Source organism: Cheilinus undulatus, linkage group 6, assembly GCF_018320785.1.
Source record: "Cheilinus undulatus linkage group 6, ASM1832078v1, whole genome shotgun sequence".
Lineage (NCBI taxonomy): Eukaryota > Metazoa > Chordata > Actinopteri > Labriformes > Labridae > Cheilinus > Cheilinus undulatus.
The window spans coordinates 9,361,684-9,378,629 of NC_054870.1; the positions used below are offsets into that span (position 1 = coordinate 9,361,684).

General features: G+C 39.0%; 1 protein-coding gene across 1 annotated transcript; it reads left to right on the top strand.

Moving 5' to 3' along the window:
* The first annotated feature begins 241 nt into the window (after nt 1-241).
* LOC121511284 (placenta-specific protein 9-like) lies at nt 242-16,416 on the top strand. Its single transcript, XM_041789893.1, has 3 exons — nt 242-495; nt 15,065-15,156; nt 15,518-16,416. The coding sequence occupies exons 1-3, from the start codon at nt 432-434 to the stop codon at nt 15,659-15,661; spliced, it is 300 nt and encodes a 99-aa protein (XP_041645827.1). The 5' UTR covers nt 242-431; the 3' UTR covers nt 15,662-16,416.
* The last annotated feature ends 530 nt before the right edge of the window (nt 16,417-16,946 follow it).

Sequence of the window (16,946 nt, forward strand, 5' to 3'; positions counted from 1 at the left end):
GCTTGGTAATAAAGCAGGGCATCAAACTTTCAAAAATGTTATTCTTGGAATGGGTCAAATCTGCTTATTTCAGGTTTTTATCATGTGAATTACTCATGCCAAAGACCACAAATGAAACATAAACCTCAGAGCTTGACTTAAACAAAGTAACAGCAGATTTTTCTCATCCACAAGCTGGTCAGTCAGAGTTTGAGTCCCCTCCCTTTACTCCCCCTCCTCTCACATACTGAGCTTTTTGTTCTGGATCTCAAGTTTTCATTAGGAAACTGCTGGGCGCTACCAAACCAGAGAGAGAGAGAGCGAGCAGGCAGGGAGGGAGACTGTGAACACGGCAAAGACGAAGAGAGAGGAGGAAGAGGAAACATTTGTCTGTTTTAGGATCTTTTTCTCACTTTTTGCTCATTTCTTTGGGTCCGGTGTTGAGCTTCACCATGCCCCGCCCCTCCTTATCCTTATTTGGACTCATCTTCCTTTTGATTGGCTACACTGCAGCAGGTAAGGCAGCAGCTGGTGTGAGTGGAGGGAGATGATGAGAGCTGGCATGATTTATGGATCAGTGCAGCTTAAAGACACTTTCTGATGCTCATTTATTCTGGTGTCTCTGCTGCATGTTTTCACACATTTCCCTTTAGTGTGTGTAGATGGACACACAAAAGGCTGACATCATGAGTTTGTCTGTGTGTTCAGGGACTTCAGCACATCTGTTTGTAATTACACTGCAGCTCCAGCTTCTCTAACAGAGCTTCTACCTCTCTCTCTCTCCCATCACTCATGTTCCTCTCTCTCCTCTAACCTGAGCTTCTCTGTGTTTACTGAATGACATGAAAATCCAGCAGAAACTTTACAAAAATGTGCTCAAACCCTCCAGAGACGGAAAGTGAGTGACAGCTGTGAGTGTGAATCACGCTGACTTCATTCTGCAGGAATGACCAACTGCAGGATTTCTGCAGGCACCCACTCTGTCACTGAGAAACATTTAGAGGCATTTCATCTCATATTTCAACAAACTGTACTCAAATTATAAACATGGAAAGTTTTTTTTTATTTACTGGGGGGATAAGAATTTTTTTTTGTTCAAGCAAAAACCAAATCATAAGAAATTCCTCTATGTATGCTTTCAACTTTGTAACCAAGTTAATCTCATTAAAATGTTAATTTTCTGCCTTAAAGGCCAGAAATGCAGTTTGTGGCTATTTCTGATCCTAATTTTCAGATTTACTTAAATATGTTCAATATATTCCAGATTTTTAGTGTTGGCTCATGAAAACAATGACGTTCAAGAACAATATCATAAACATGGAGGGCTGCCGTCACTGACTGAATCACACACTCCACACTCCTGGCTCACAGACTTTAGACTGCATTTCCTGTGAGTCTGTAAATGTTTAGCGCTCCTCCACTGTAAAATCGTCCCGTGTGTGAGGGCTCTGATGTGAATTTCCCAACAGCAAAGTACACACTTTCCGTAAGTCTGCACGGCCTGATCCCAATCTCCACCCAAAGAGCCCGACACTGAGCCCTCACAGCCTTCAATAGCAGGCTGTGTGTGAGTCCATGGGGGCTGGGATTGTATAAAGAAACGAGTAATGCAGCCCACCATCATGACAACACGTTACCTAGAAACAAGATGCGTCTAATAATCATTTTAAACCTAGTATGGCTGACCGAAACTATCTGGGATGCTGGGACAGGGGAGAGGAGTAGCTCCACCTACACCCCCAAAAGAAGGTATCCATAGTGCTATAGACAGAGCATTAACCTGACACACCATAGACCACTGATCATCAACTGGTGGCCCAGGGGCCACATCAGGGCCCCCAAAGCTTCCTATCCGGCCCCCGAAAGATCATTAAATTCAGAAAAGGAGGAAAAGAAGATTTTAAGAGGGTCCTTTTGCTTTAAATGTCTAGCAGCTGTTAAATCCATCCCACAAACAATTAACACTGAAATAGTTTTAGAATGACTAACCATCTGATATGTTTTTACAGAAATTTACTGTCAAAATTAGTCCATATTAAGAAATGGTTAAGGTTGGCAGAAATGCTGCAAAAATTGGCTGAAAAAAGTTGTGAAAAGAGGTTAAAATGTCAAACAATGGCAAAGGAGGAAAAAGGCGCAAAAGGTATCAAAAATTGGTTTCAAATAACAAAAAATAGGCAAGAAAGTAAGGAAAAGGGGTTAAAAAGTGACAAAAAATGAAGAAAAGTGGAAAAAAATTAATAATAGAGTGGGATAAAACATTCAGATAAAGTGGTTTAAAGGGGGTTAAATTCTTTCAAAAATTGGGTTAATGAGGCAAAAAGGGGCAAAAAGTATCAACAATGGGTTAAAAGCAGGAAAAATGCTTTTAAAGTTGCAAAAATTGTTGAGAAAAAACGTAATAAAGGGGGTTAAAAAGTGGCAAAAATAGAAGAAAAGTGGCAAAAATAGGTAAAAGAGTGAAACAAAGGGGATAAAACATGCAGGAATGTGGTTTAAAAGGGGTTAAAATCATGCAAAAATTGGGTTAAAGAGGCCAAAAGTTAAAAAAGGGGTTAAAAGCGTCAAAATGGGTTAATATTGGTGCTAAATGACAATTAGGGAGGGCCCATTCTCTTGGATTATCAGGGGTTCAGCCAATCCTGTTGTCAGGCCTGTCTCCTTGTGGCCTGCTGCATCATAGATAACAGGGATAGATCTCACTGGTAATGACTTAAAATGTCCTGTAGTTTAAAGGAAAATACAAATACTACCACAATAATGTTTCAATCAGACCAAAATGTTTGTTGAATTTTTGTGCCCCCAGAGTTTCTGTTGAGACTAAATCTGGCCCTTGTGCAAATGTACTTGTTGAGCCCTGCCATAGCCTGTTTCCTATATCCACTGCATGGATATATTTTACATTCACTCGGGAACGCTCCCATAGAAAGTGTTTGGGAAGGACAGGACTTGTCAAAAAATTCTCGGAAGGTGATTGGAGGAACGTTCTGTTTGTCACATCAGAGCGACATGACGCTCTGCACATGTGCTACTCTTTAGCTGGGCTACAGCTGCTGTAGATTATTAATGGCAGAGAGTAAATAAAATTGATGCCAAGGTCAGTCAGGAGACGTGCAGAAACATCTCTGCCAAGACAAGCTTTCAGTGTGGCTCTCTGCTTTTGTTTAAAAAGAAATGTGGTCCAGATCCTTTTAAACAGCCACTTTCCTGGCCAGTTTGGTTGCCATTGGATACACTGGCAAACCCCACCCGTAACAATCGCAAACCCATGATGAAGCAGACTGGGAGAACATGCAAAAACATGTTTTCTGTCAGGAAATGCGTTCTGTGTTGCTCTTTGCCCATGTTTTGTTGTCCATTTATGAAAAAACTGCAGCTGTGGCTAAGTCTGAGCTAGTCGCTCCAGCTAGCAGCCATTGTATACAACCATTCACACAACTAATGACTGCCCCCACAACTCTCACAAACTCATGCCAAAGCAGGTCGGCAGAAAAGCAAAAACATCTTTCACATCACGGAAAGCTTTCAGAGTTGTATTTATTCTTTATGTCATACAGAAACGCAGTCCAGTTCTTGTAAAACTGATGCTATCCTAACAATATATTGCTGTTTCGTTTTGAAAAAGTTCTCCATAAAGACGGAGTCGTTTCAGGAACCACTGAAATGACTGAAAACGCTGTAGTGCATATGCCAAGCCTGTACGTGGCGCTGTAACGCTGCCAAGGAAATGCACCAAAGGAGAAGAAGAGGATCATAGAAAACTGACACAAACTTTCTTCTAGTTGTCCTTCTGGCTGTTCTCTACGTTGGATTTGAGAACGTATGGTTTATCTGTTTTGCGGTGGTGATAAAGGAGCATCAGATTTTGTCATAACAAGCTCAGTAGCTTCTGCAGCACGAACACAACCCTGTAGTCCGCCATTAGTGTTTTGGTCAGACCCGCGCAGGCGCCTCAAAGGAGATACAGCCGTCCACATGGAGACGAAACGGTAGTCGTTTACGGATTTATGCACTCTGGGACTCGTTTTCAAAAAGTATCATTTAAAGTCACCTGAAACGGCGTTTCCGTGTGGATGAAACACCAATCCGACATAAAACTTTTGCATAATACACCTGAATTTGTTTTCGTGTGGAGGGGGCCTACAGCTACATCCAAGGTAATCACCGCAGTGGAGGCAGCCACTACAATCAGGTAAACCCCGCCCATAGAGCAACTCAGCTCTGCATGGCTCTGAATTATCATCACTCACTCAGTTCCTGGTCAGGCAGTCAGTGACATACAGACCCATGTGTAGGGCCGACCTCAGCAGTCAGCCAAAAATTGCCCCAAGTATAAATTTGTATTTCCTTCACTATTTATATGTTTCAGCACACTGCTGAAAGCATAGGTCGAAAAAGTACACGACTATGGTGCTCAAATAAAGACTACAGTTACTCTGGTTAAAAGATGTTTCATTTAGCCACTCTCTATCTCTAGATCAACATGTCAATAATCTGGTCCGTTCTTGTTTTTTCCAACTAAGAAATATTGCACAACTCAGACACATTGTTTCTACAGCTCAGATGGAGATGGTTATTCACACTTTCATTTCCTCCCGTTCAGACTACTGCAACTCACTTTTCACCTGTCTTAGTAAAACATCTATAAATCGTCTACAATTAGTACAAAACGCTGCAGCCAGACTACTTACCAAGTCTTCAAGAAGGTCACACATCACACCAATTCTGTATTCTCTCCACTGGCTTCCCATACACTTCAGAATACATTTTAAGATTCTTGTGTTTACTTTTAAAACCCTGCATGGTCAGGCACCAGCCTATATTATGGAGCTCCTAAAACCTTACAATCCCAGCAGGACTCTTTGGTCCTCTGATCAGGGTCTGCTGGTTGTTCCACACTCCAGACTAAAAACTAAAGGTGACTGTGCATTCAAGGTCATTGCTCCAACTCTTTGGAACTCACTTCCATTGAATTTAAGATCAGCAGAAACAGTTGATTCTTTTAAAAAGCAACTTAAGACCTACTTGTTTGGTCTGGCCTTTACTTAATCTGTTTTGTGTACTGTGTATTCTCTTATTGTACCTTTGCATTAATTGCTTGTGTTTCTTTTACCTTTTTGTAAAGCACTTTGTGACCTCGCTGTTCTTTAAAGGTGCTATAAAAATAAACTTATTATTATTATTATTATTATCAGCACTCAAGTCAAAGTCAAGTCCTCCAAATCAGGACTTGAGTCGGACTCAAGTTAGAGTCCTGTACTCAAGTACTACAAGACTGAATTCATCCATATTTCATTTTTTCCCTTTATAATTACTGTACGAGTGTATGGGGGACAAACGTGTCCTCCATGTAAACAAGCTCTGAACAAACTCTGGGTAAGTCCCACGAACTCCTGAGACTGACTAGCTAAAAACAGATCTTTGGTAATGGAAACAAACAAAAAAGTGGGCTAGGTTTTCGTGAAGGAGACTGAACAAGACTAAAATGTTAGTGCTGGACGTTCAGAATCTATATTTCTTTGCTGTGTGGATATGTCAAAACACAAGCAGAGGTGAGGCGATTCCAATGAGAGGAAGCTCTCTAAATGGTGGGTAAACAGACCAATCTGAGAGCCAACAAAGGGTCAAATGGTTTGGTTGTACTGAAAGCAGAGTTGTACTTTTTTGCTCTTCAGTTAAAAGTAGGCTTTTAGTCTGCACACATAACTTTTAAGTTTATTCTTCCTTTATTGTGCATGCAGAGTGTATATTAACTGTTCCACAGATCTGGGTGTCAGATGGGAGCCCTGCATGTACGATCACACTCTGACCTGATGTGACTCTTCAGTCCTCCACACCACTGAGCTCCCTCTCCGTCTCCTGAAAGAGCAGACTCTCAGAGCTGGAACAAACTGCTCACATCCACTTAAACACACGGTCATTCACATCTGTCCTCGGGTGGAGTCGTGGGGCCTCTCTTTGTGTGATTTCTTAATCCTCTGGCACATTTCTAACCAAGCACAAAAGTCCTGAAACAACACAGACAAGAGGAAAAGTTTTCCGTTTCACTGCAAAAAAAGTGATCGACTAAAACTAAGTCTCCTAAATCAAGACAATATCTGCTTGTTTGTTTTTACATAAACTGATACAATCAGATTTGTTTCTGAAGGATCATCCTTTAATCAAAAAAGTTCTCATTGTTAGGAACGTGTGTTTTCTCTGCAGCATAAAGGGGAGCCAACCTTATTTTGAGACTTTTAGAAACCAAACTGAATGCTTTTCTTTTTTAAACTGTGAAATCTGAATAAAACTAAACCTCTTTAATAAACAACATCTACTATGGATATTATGTAGTGATGAACAATAAGTGATACGACACGATAAGCGATAACTTCCTACTCCTGATGGCTGATAACTGACAAGATGTTTATTTTGAAAATAAGTTTATTTATGTATTTATGCAAATAAGAGAGTAAGAGAGGTTAGTATGTAGTGAGCAAATATATTTATAACAAATTCTTACTGACATCACTCATGTTCACATCAAAACAAAAAGGAGAGTTCTGATTTTACAGCTGCTTTTTCAACTGTACATTTGTGTACCAAAGTACAGCATACAGCAAACTTCGGTTCTTTGGTTTTAAAGAGTTTGTTTTTTCGTTTTCCCATGAAATGAATTTAAATCTCTTGGCAAACATTCAAATCTGAAATTTCAATCAACTAAGCAAGAATTCAGCTGACATATGTCAAATCAGACTTGTTTTCCTATTAATAAATTGGTAGTTTTCAAATAAAAAGAATTTATTCCTCAATTAATAATGAAGGGACTAAAAGCCTGCTGCAAATTACTCTAGGGACAAAACACATAAATGAAAACACGCTGTCATGCATAATAAATGGAGGGGTTTTGGGCCACTTTGGTTATTTTAACTGCGTAAGTCAGAACTAAAAGAGAGCTGATGTCTTACATAAAGATACATAAAATGCACGGATATAAGTCTAATCAGAGCTAGGTAATGAAAACTGTTTTATTCCTAATGATGTTGATCAGACTGAATCAAACCACATCAAACAAACGAGACGGGGATACGTGTAGCGGTGGATCACGATTCTATCAGACTAATTTTGTCGTTGATAGATTTGACTTTCAGCTGTCTCTGGCAAACTTTCTAGTTTCAAATGCCTGCTGAATCAGCACTCTGCCTGGTTTTAGCCTTCAGCTTGGTCCTAAAGCTAGCAGTGCTAAAGCTAGCTTTGTACTGACAGTCTGTCGTTAGGATGCCATCGCTTGATTAATAAGATTCATTGCATTAAAGCTCGAGGACTTTTTCCTCTCTTTGGCCTAATGAATGTGTAGTCCCATGAACTACATAAGAATAATGGTTATTAAAAGAGTAATCAAAATCAGTACGAAAGAATATAACTTAGTTCAGACATACAAATATGGTTGGTAGTATACATTCTGAGCATAGGGTTAGATTCTTTGTGAATTCGAGGGCTGGTATCTACGGAAGCCCTGAAGGGCCATATATTCACATATGTTATTTACTCCATTTTCCTGTATTAACAAATTATTTCTGTCCGTAATCTTGTGATAACAACTTAATTTGTTTTGTCATGAGATAACATTTGTTTTCCCGTGATAATGAGTTGATGAATCCCATCATCACGGGAAAATGGAGTAAATAATATATGTGAATACATGACCTTTTAGGGCTTCCGTAGCTATCGTAGTTTGTAATAACTCCAATTTAAGACAACCCCAAGACACCAGGTACTGCTCCATTTGGGGCCATTTTAAAAAAAAAAAGTGAGATTTGAATTAACGCTTGTAGTAAAAAAATTACGAAAACCAAACACCTGTCTCGTTTCTGAGAGAAGCACTGTGTGAACAATGTACTGTAATTATAAAAGTTAACCGCATTTCCAGACATTAAGTTTTATGCACATAAGCATGGTGAATGAATCATACCGTGATCCTGGAACCTTGTTGCTCGGCCCCGAAAAAAAAAAAAAGAAAAAAACCCTCAAAAATTCCACCTTGTCTAAAGCTTTGTAATAAGGTAAAAAAAAAGGCAGATTATTAACAACGTAAGAGATTACTTTTTTAGCCCTTTACTGAGGAAAAATTGCTCTTTTCTACTTTTTATTGCTATAAAATGAGTATTTTGTAAGGGTGGTTTGGACCAAACACAATATATTGTTTTTTTTCTAGCTGAATGGTGATAGATGATATAAATCTAGATACTTTTTCTGTATAGAAATATTAAAGTGTTTCACAATACAGTTTTATAATTTTAAGGGAACTAAACCATATCAATCAACCTGCCAATCAATCCTTATTTGTACAGCGCTAATTTATAACCAAAGTTATCTTAAAACACTTTACAAAGAGGGCAGGTCTAGACCATACTCTCTGTTGAGGCCTATTATAACAAAGGCCAGCGTTTATCACCATGAGCTCAGCACTAGCAGTATTTAGCCTCGTTACAGTGGAAACCTTTGATACCATGGCAACAAAGAAATCCTGGACACCATAATGAACAAGTTTTCATTCTATCAAAATTTGCAGATGAACTCCTACACAATGTCTGTTTTGTATATAAACATCAGCAACATTTACATAAATTAAGGCTGCCGTAATTTTTATGGTCTGAAATAATTGCTTTTAAAAACGCTGTAGTGTAAGGTTGATCTGGGTTTTGGAGGTAGGGCCTCATGTGGTGTCTTTTCATGGGGAACCATAATTCCCAGCAGCACCCCTGGGGTTTTCTACTGCTCTGTTCGACAAATGCCCTGTTTGCAGGGGACTAGTACTACCTAAGGACCTCTGGTAATTTGTAATAGTCTTGTTGGATAGATGTCAGTGTCAGTGGGTAAATCACAAAACCATTAGAGGTCAGGAGGTAATACTAGTGCCGTGTGAATAGTACCGAAGTCTGTGAAATAAGGATGACTTCTGTGCTCCTTATATGCAGTCACACTGCCCCCTGTAGGAGGTTTTAGTACATAATAAAGATAAGTAGACCACTAAACCAGGTGATGTATAAAAACATGTTTCATGACTGGTATAAATATCGCCATCATTATTGGCTGATCTTAATGATGATCAGAATCAATATTAAGTGCAAGAAAATTCTTTCTACTTTCTGAATATTTTAGCAGAGCTGCTGTTTTTAAGGAGAGTGTGCTCTTTGACTCATAATATTCTTCACTGTTGTTAAAAAAAATTTAAGCACTATCATTTTTTTCTCTATTGGCAGAAAACTCAACTTATTCTCAGAAGAATGTTCCAGTTGGAGCTTTTTCTTTTTGCTTGTCTTTAGAGCTGAGTTTTTGTGTGTGGAAAATCAGACTTGTGGTAATGAACCCACTCAGCTGTGCAGCATCAGCACATTAATGTCTCTGTGGTTTACTGCTAACAACATGCACAGCTTTCCTTTTCATACAGCATTGATGATGAAGAGCAGGCTGTGCTGCGTTCACAATCATCACACAAACACAGACTGACACCGTGATGGAAGCACAGCTGTGTTGAGGATTCAGCAGCACGTCCTGATCCAGCTGTTAAAAATGCAGGAACATAAAAGTTAACGTGTGCCTGCTGCAGTCAATCTTCATGTTTTAAACAGGCTTCTGAATATTAACATGTAAATGTTCCATACCTTCATGGCTCCTGTCACGCTGTTTTCTGCTTGTGGTGAACTTGGCGTCCTCGCTTGCTGTTTATGGATGCCGTTCAATGTTTCCGCGAGATATCAGTGAAATCAGCTCGGTCTGATTCTGAAACACAGCTGTGTGTAGGATGAGAAAGGAGGATCATTGCTGTCTGACTCTGCTTCTGTCAGGAGAGGTTTATAATGTCTGCCGGGGTTTGAAAACCATATTGGATTGATATCGCTTGCAGTGTAAGGTCAGAAGTACACCAATCATAGCCTGTCAACAACAGAACAATCTCAGAACCCCTCTGCTGTCAAAAAGTATAAACTCTAGCAGCGATGGAGGAAAGGACTCTAAACACACATTTATGGAAGCAGTCAAGTACATTTTGTCGTCACCTTTTTGTAAAACCATCCAGTCAGGGCAGAAGTGGCAAAAGCTGCATTCATTCTTAATACAAAATCTGAGATTTACCAAACTGAAGAGCTGATAACTTGAGTCATGGATAGTAATATGAATATAATTCCCACATTTTAAGAGGGATTAGTTGGTAAAAGAAGAATTTCAGCGACCCATCAAACTGAATGGAGAAATGTAACGTCATCAAAAGGAGTTTTCCCAAGTCCTTTAACAAAACGTGATCGTCTATTACTAAAAGGATACGAAGCTAATAAAGTTAGCTAAATATACTTGTCCAAGTCAGTGGTTCTCAACCTTTTCTGCCCACGACCCCTGAAATACAGGAGCCAGAGACCCAGGACCCCGAGGCCCCCCATAAGGAGGGATAAGGGGGTAGGCTTCTGGGACCCAGCCAAACCAGGGGCCAGTGGAGGTCAGCAAGGTCCATTGTGAAGTTAAGCTGTGAAAGCCACATTTTGTATTTGACCTAAATGATAACCACTCTTATCAAAGAAACAAATATCTCTTTCTATTCATTCATACTTCAGAAAATGAAAATAACTTCATTAAAAAATATCTTAAAATATGGAAAATTGCTTGAATTAGTAAATAATGGCAGAAAAAGGTGGGAAAGGTGTTGAAACTGGATTTTCAAAGAACATAAACGGGTCAAAAGTGGCAAAAATTAGATAAAAGTGCCAAAAATTATGACCAAAAATGGATTAGATATGCAAAAAACTGGGTGGACTGGATGAAAAATTGGTATAAACTGGCGAAAATTGGATAACTTTGCAAAAAGGAGCGCAAAAAGTGGTTAATAGGGCGATAATTAGGCAACAATAGGCAGAAAGTGACAAAAACAGGCAGAAAAGAGTGGTCGAAAGGGTATAAAATTAACACAAATAGGCTTTAAGTGGCAAAATGTGCTAAATTGGTGTTAAAAAAGTGATGAAAATGTGCCAAAAATTGCTAAAATTGGTGTAAAAGGGCAACAGCGTAATTTAAAAAATATTCTTAGTATTTTTAAGGCACCTGGTGACCCCCTCTTAGTGACTCGTGACCCCAAATGGGGTCCTGAGCCCAGGGTTGAGAACCACTGATCTAAGTTATCTGAGGTAATTTCTTTACTTTGTCCTCTCTAGTTGAGGGTGGAGAAATGACATTATTCCTTTTGAGGTGTGACAGACTATGTTTACATATTTTAATCTGCAAATTGCTCTAATAATCATGTTTAACAAAAAAAACAAAAAAAGCCAGAATTTTGAGAAAAAAGTCAGAATTCTGGGATTGTAGTCTAACCAGGGAACCTCTGGTAATTTGCAATAATCACGCAGGATATCTGTAATTTTAATCCACCAAGATATCGACCATGTTTGTAATTTGCGGAGTAAATATTCCAGGGCAAATAACCAATCATATTTCAGCACACACAGAGGTCCACAGGTCATTCTTATCCTGTACTAATGCATTTTTTAAATTTTTTATTAGAACTCTGACTTTAATCTCAGAATTCTGACTTTAATTCCAGAATTCTGACTTTTTTCTCACAAATAAAAACAAAATCGCACCTCAAAGTTTTTCTCTTTTAGTGGCCCTAAACCTCTTCCGTACATCAAGGTGGTGCAAGTCACCTGTGCGTACCTGCAGCTGATCAGACAGAGGAAGAGAAAGTCGAGCATCCCTTCAGTGAACTTATGAGAAAGAGAGAGGTCTGATGTTAAATGTGAACCTCTCCTGTTACTTTTACCAGTTTTTATGCAGTTGATGCTCATGCTGTTATTCTGCACTTTATACATTTGGGATCGTCACACATCTACAACAACTTTCCTGCACAGATCAGCCGTTAGAGCCTAACCCATGAATGTTCAGGGACATGTTTCAAACCTTAAATTGTGTTATGCAGGAAATGTACAGCTAAATAATACTGATATAAGATCAGGCCTTTGCAAAAAGAGAAACTGTAAGAACCAGAGCAGCGATGTGTTTAAACTAATAAGTAAAATAAAGCCATTCTACACAGAAGCTTTAAAGAGGAGCACCATTTATAACCTACATGAGTCAAAGCGTTGTTAACAATCTCCTATGCACCCTCTATCATTTTTTCATGGATAAAAAGGAGCAGAAAAAGCCACACGAACCGTAAAAAACATAATTACCATAATGAATTACAGAGATGCAGATTCGTATGGGATAAGAATGACCTGTGGATCTCTGTGTGTGCTGAAATATGATCAGTAATTTGCCCTGGAATATTTACCCCTCAAATTACAAACATGGTCGATATGCTGGATTAAAAACACGGATATCCTGAGTGATTATTGCAAATTACCAGCGGTTCCTTGGTTAGATTAGTCCCAGCAAATAGGGCACAAGTCCGGGTTCTTCACGGTCTGAAATTTACTTTGAGAGAACCTAAAAATATGAATTTTGACATTTATTACTTAAATTCTCTGTTTTTCACAGTTTTTATTATTATTATTATTATTATTATTGTTATTATTACAAATGCTTTTATGCATAGAATGTTTATTATTATTATTATTATTATGGGAGTTTTTTGTGTTGTAAAATAAAGTGAGAAATCTTCACTTCAATCACACTGAACTTTGTGAATGAAGTCAGGATCTTTTTACACATAACTTCGATGTTTTTTCTCATGTTGTCTAAAAAAGAAATGAATTGAGCATTTTAAATTTGTTTGAACATGAACATTTCAGACATTGTCAAAGAACTTATCATTTTGAATTTAACAACAAAACTCAAATACTTTGAGAATGTGTTCTAAAATCCTCTTTCCAGAGAGATTTGAATAAAATAATCAAAGATTCTAAGGAGAGGTATTTTGGATGCTAGTGCATGACCAACAGGCAAAGGTTGGCAAATTGTCTGGGTATACATTTAGAGGTATACCTTTAAATTACTTTCAATGTTTAAAACATGTATTTTGCATGTAAACAAGGTGCCAAGAGTCATTAACAGAGTTTTAAATGATTTTAATTGTACCAGAAAGTTCCTGGCGAGGAGCCCTGTCCTCTACAGTGAAAAAAGCCCTCAAATATTCTCTCAGCAAACAAGTTCTAATCAAGAAGATCCAAGTAGACACATTGAAACGATGAAAGGTGGATTATTGTGTGGTAAGATGGCTCTTAATGAATAAAAACATACCACACCTGGTCTAGAGAGATGTTTAAATATTTCATGGTGGTGAGTTTGAGCTCTTCTAAGAGTTGAGGGGCACGAACTGTTTGGTATTTGGGTATTCATATTTCAGATTTGGGTATGTTGATACATGAAGATGGAGCTTCCAAACATCTCAAACTGCCCCTGCATAATTTAAACTTGATTTTGGACATAACCTGTTCAATCTGGGACTGTATTTCTGCAGGAGGGCAGGTGAAACATCTTTGTTTGGCTGTTGGCAGACGGCCACAGAATGAGAGGAGTGAAACTGACAGAGCACGCCCTGCAGAGTTTAAACTAAACGACACCACTAGTGTTCAATAACAACGTAATCTGTCAGGTTTTGTGCGGTCTCTGAATGTTTCAGCTGAATGAAAAGTTCTCAGGTTTAACTTCTCTGGATGTGAGCTCGTCCTGCAGGCGTTAGAAAGCGTTAGAATAAAAGAGCAGGAAGCCGTTTCCTCCAAATATGCAAGCTTCAAAGAGAAACTGATAATTAGAAACATCACAGAGAGAGGAGACGGCCGCAACAATACATGTGACCCCCCACTGTCAACACCACCACATACATACACCTACACCATCACCACTTCCTGATGAGGAGAAACCCCCCAGAGCTCAGACAGCGGAGGGCAGCATGATCATTAGTGGAGACACTTTAGCCTCCATCTAAGAGGTACATACTCATACCTGAGGTGGAGCAAAGCACAGCCATGATTTCTGTAACATTTTATGATGACTAGTTTAGTTTTTAGTTTTCAAGGCTACATAAAGTCAAACACAAAGTACTGCTACCAAAGCACGGCACATTTTGGGAGGGGTCTTCAACACCTTAGATTTTTACCATTTAATTTAAATTTTCTTTTTTAGAAACTGCAATTTAACCCCCTTCTAGTCAGCAAAACTGCTCAAGCTCTGCAGGTTACATAGGGGTCATGCCTTTTCAACCCCAGCCACAAGATCTCTGTTGGATTGAGGTCTGGGCTTTGACGTGGCCACTCCATGACATTCCCCTTGTTGTCTTTAGACCATTTTGCTGTATGCTTCAAAAAACCCATGAAAATATTCCAGAATTACAATGTATCACAAATTGCTTTTGCAATTTTGTTTAAGTTACATAAATGAAGCTCAGTGCTCGTGCAGGACAGGGTAGTCATACTCCCAGCTGTGATCACCTGACAGCCAGCTGATCTTAATTATCACCTCCGAGCTCCGGCAGCCAATCACAGCTCTTTCTCTCAACACAGTGGTCCATTTAAATATGACATATTTCTCACTAGTTCCTGCTTGCATTAATGCTGCTGCTTCACCTCCTCCAACCCAGCCTCCTCCTTTACAGCATAAAGCTGGTTGCATCCTCATACGTTGCTTTAAACTAATTTTATTGTATTCAGGATGCATTGTCATTAATGCATTTCTCCATATTGGGGTTTCTAGCCATGCATTCGCTGGAAAGTCAAAGCATGCTGTTTAACCTGCTTACCCAGGGAGCATCTTTAGAGCAGAGCCTTCTCCACCAAGTAGAACTGTGTATCTATTTTGCAAAAAATGTTAAAATGTATAAGAGTGTTGCATACTGAATTAAGGTTGCGATTTGCGACAGCAGTGTACTGACGATGAATATTAGTCCAAGCGGTCATCATCCAGTCATGGCTGCTCTGAGAGGGGATGCTCTGATTGGTGGGTGGGCAGTTCAATCAGAGTGTCAACAAAGGATCAACAACATGGTGCAGTCAGGAGAAATGGGCCATTTCCAACAACATTATTCATCACACTGTCTAGCATTAAATGTTTAATCAGGGAGTGTTTACATGCAGGCGTCAGTCCATATTTTCATTTTCATATTTGTATCTTCTCTCTGTTCCAGGACCTGAGCCTGACATCCTGCCTCGAGCGGCGCGCTCAAGTGCTTGTCAGGAGCACATGAGCCTCCACAACCGCCTGGATGTCGTAGAGAAGGTGCAGTTTTAAATAATAACCTCATATTTTGACATGAGGGATTTAAAACCATCAGATGTTCTCACCTGCAGCATTATTCATTATTAATCACCATATCCCCCCATCTTTAACTGCAGATCTTCAGCTGTCATTTTAAAAGTCAAAGATGTCGATAAAGTTTTAATGCCATGCTGAGTTACAGTAAAAGTCTCTGTGCTGCCCTCCTCAGTGAAACCTCACACTCACTGTGACCTCTTCAGCAGCTGTTTGTGACTCTGTGTGAATAAGTGATGGTTTTATTCATGAGTTTAGTCTCTATTATTCATTCCACAACTCATAAATGTTTAACTCACATGTCAAACACACCAACATGTCCCTGCAGAAAGTGGAGGATACAGTAGAGAAGTTAGACGTGGAGTTGACTGCGCTGCTGGAGGCCGTTGAGGATCCGAAGTGGCGCCCTCTGCTGGACAACGCCGGGCAGACAGCTGTGGATATACTGGAGGATCCTGTGCACAAAAACTAACAACACAGGGCTCCTGGACTTGGACTTTGACAGATTTAAAGTGTTTTAGGAGTGCATTATCCACATCTGTATATTAAAACAAAGATATATTTTTTGAATAAAGGGCACAGGGTTATAGTGTGTGTGATTTATCCTTAAACAGCTCCACCCCCTTTCCAAGTCATACTAGGGCAGAGCGATATAGAGGACAGAATAACCACCATTATATTTTTTATATTGATCAGTATTAATCAGCTGTTTTGATTTGCTCATGCTGTCAGATTGAGGGTTTGCTGATCACAGCCTGAAAAACTCAAACTGTTCCTAAGTTTCTATATTTGAAATGCACTAAAGAGCTTCATTTGCACATAAATAGTATTTCATAGGTACCTTTCATGATTTATAATTTTATAAACTACTCAAAAGCTGTTTTTTACTCAATATCCACTATGTTGGTCAAAAGTATTTGGCCCCTGACTCTATTACACACACAGGTACTGTAATCACATTGTATTCAAGTACATGTATATTGAGCATCAACATCGAGTGGCAATGACCGATTAAACTGATTGTTTGGATATTGATCTTTGTTTCAGAGATAATTATGATTGATGCTGCTTTATCAATTAATTTTCATGATGGGTATAAATCTGCAAGTTCAACATTTTTCCTTACAAAAACTGTATTTTGTGTATAATATTGTGCTGGTTTCACTTTTTCACTTCCTCTTTTTCACTTTGTTTTCAATTTTCATTAAAAAGGCGTATTATACTGTATATTAAGAGTCCAAATCTGTCATGTTTGAATGCAAAGTTCATCTTTTTCCAATTTCAATATCTTTTGCTCACATATTTTAGACACGTTTATATTGCTCTCAGAGTTCCCCAAAACATGCCTGTGAAGTTTGTTGTTAAAAAAAACACTCCAGTACTTGATTTTTGCATGTTTAAAAACTCCTCTGTTTCAGCCCTGCTCAGAACCAGCTGTATCTGTGTCTTTAAATGTTAATGAGCTGTCTGACTCCACCCCTGACCACGCCCCTCTCGGGAAATGGATGTGGCTCTCCTGGGGTCCATTCAAACAGTCCATTTTTCTTAGGAAGGTTCCTAACTGAGTGAAACTGCCCAGAAGTATTTTAGTGTCGGCCATGATAAAGGCTGTTCGAATTCTCCAACTGAAAAGGAAAGGAGCTTCTTTACTTCCTTCATTATCTCCTTTAACCTAGGAAACACTGGACCATCCTTTACCAAAGGAGAGATGAAAAGATGACCTACAATTCCTTGCGAAAACTTCATTTAAAGTGACG

Excerpts from the sequence above, each read along its gene's own strand:
- LOC121511284 (XM_041789893.1), top strand. The coding sequence starts at position 432 with ATGCCCCGCCCCTCCTTATCCTTATTTGGACTCATCTTCCTTTTGATT. Across the intron at positions 496-15,064 it reads GATTGGCTACACTGCAGCAG|GACCTGAGCCTGACATCCTG; the intron begins GTAAGGCAGCAG and ends TCTCTGTTCCAG. Across the intron at positions 15,157-15,517 it reads GCCTGGATGTCGTAGAGAAG|AAAGTGGAGGATACAGTAGA; the intron begins GTGCAGTTTTAA and ends ATGTCCCTGCAG.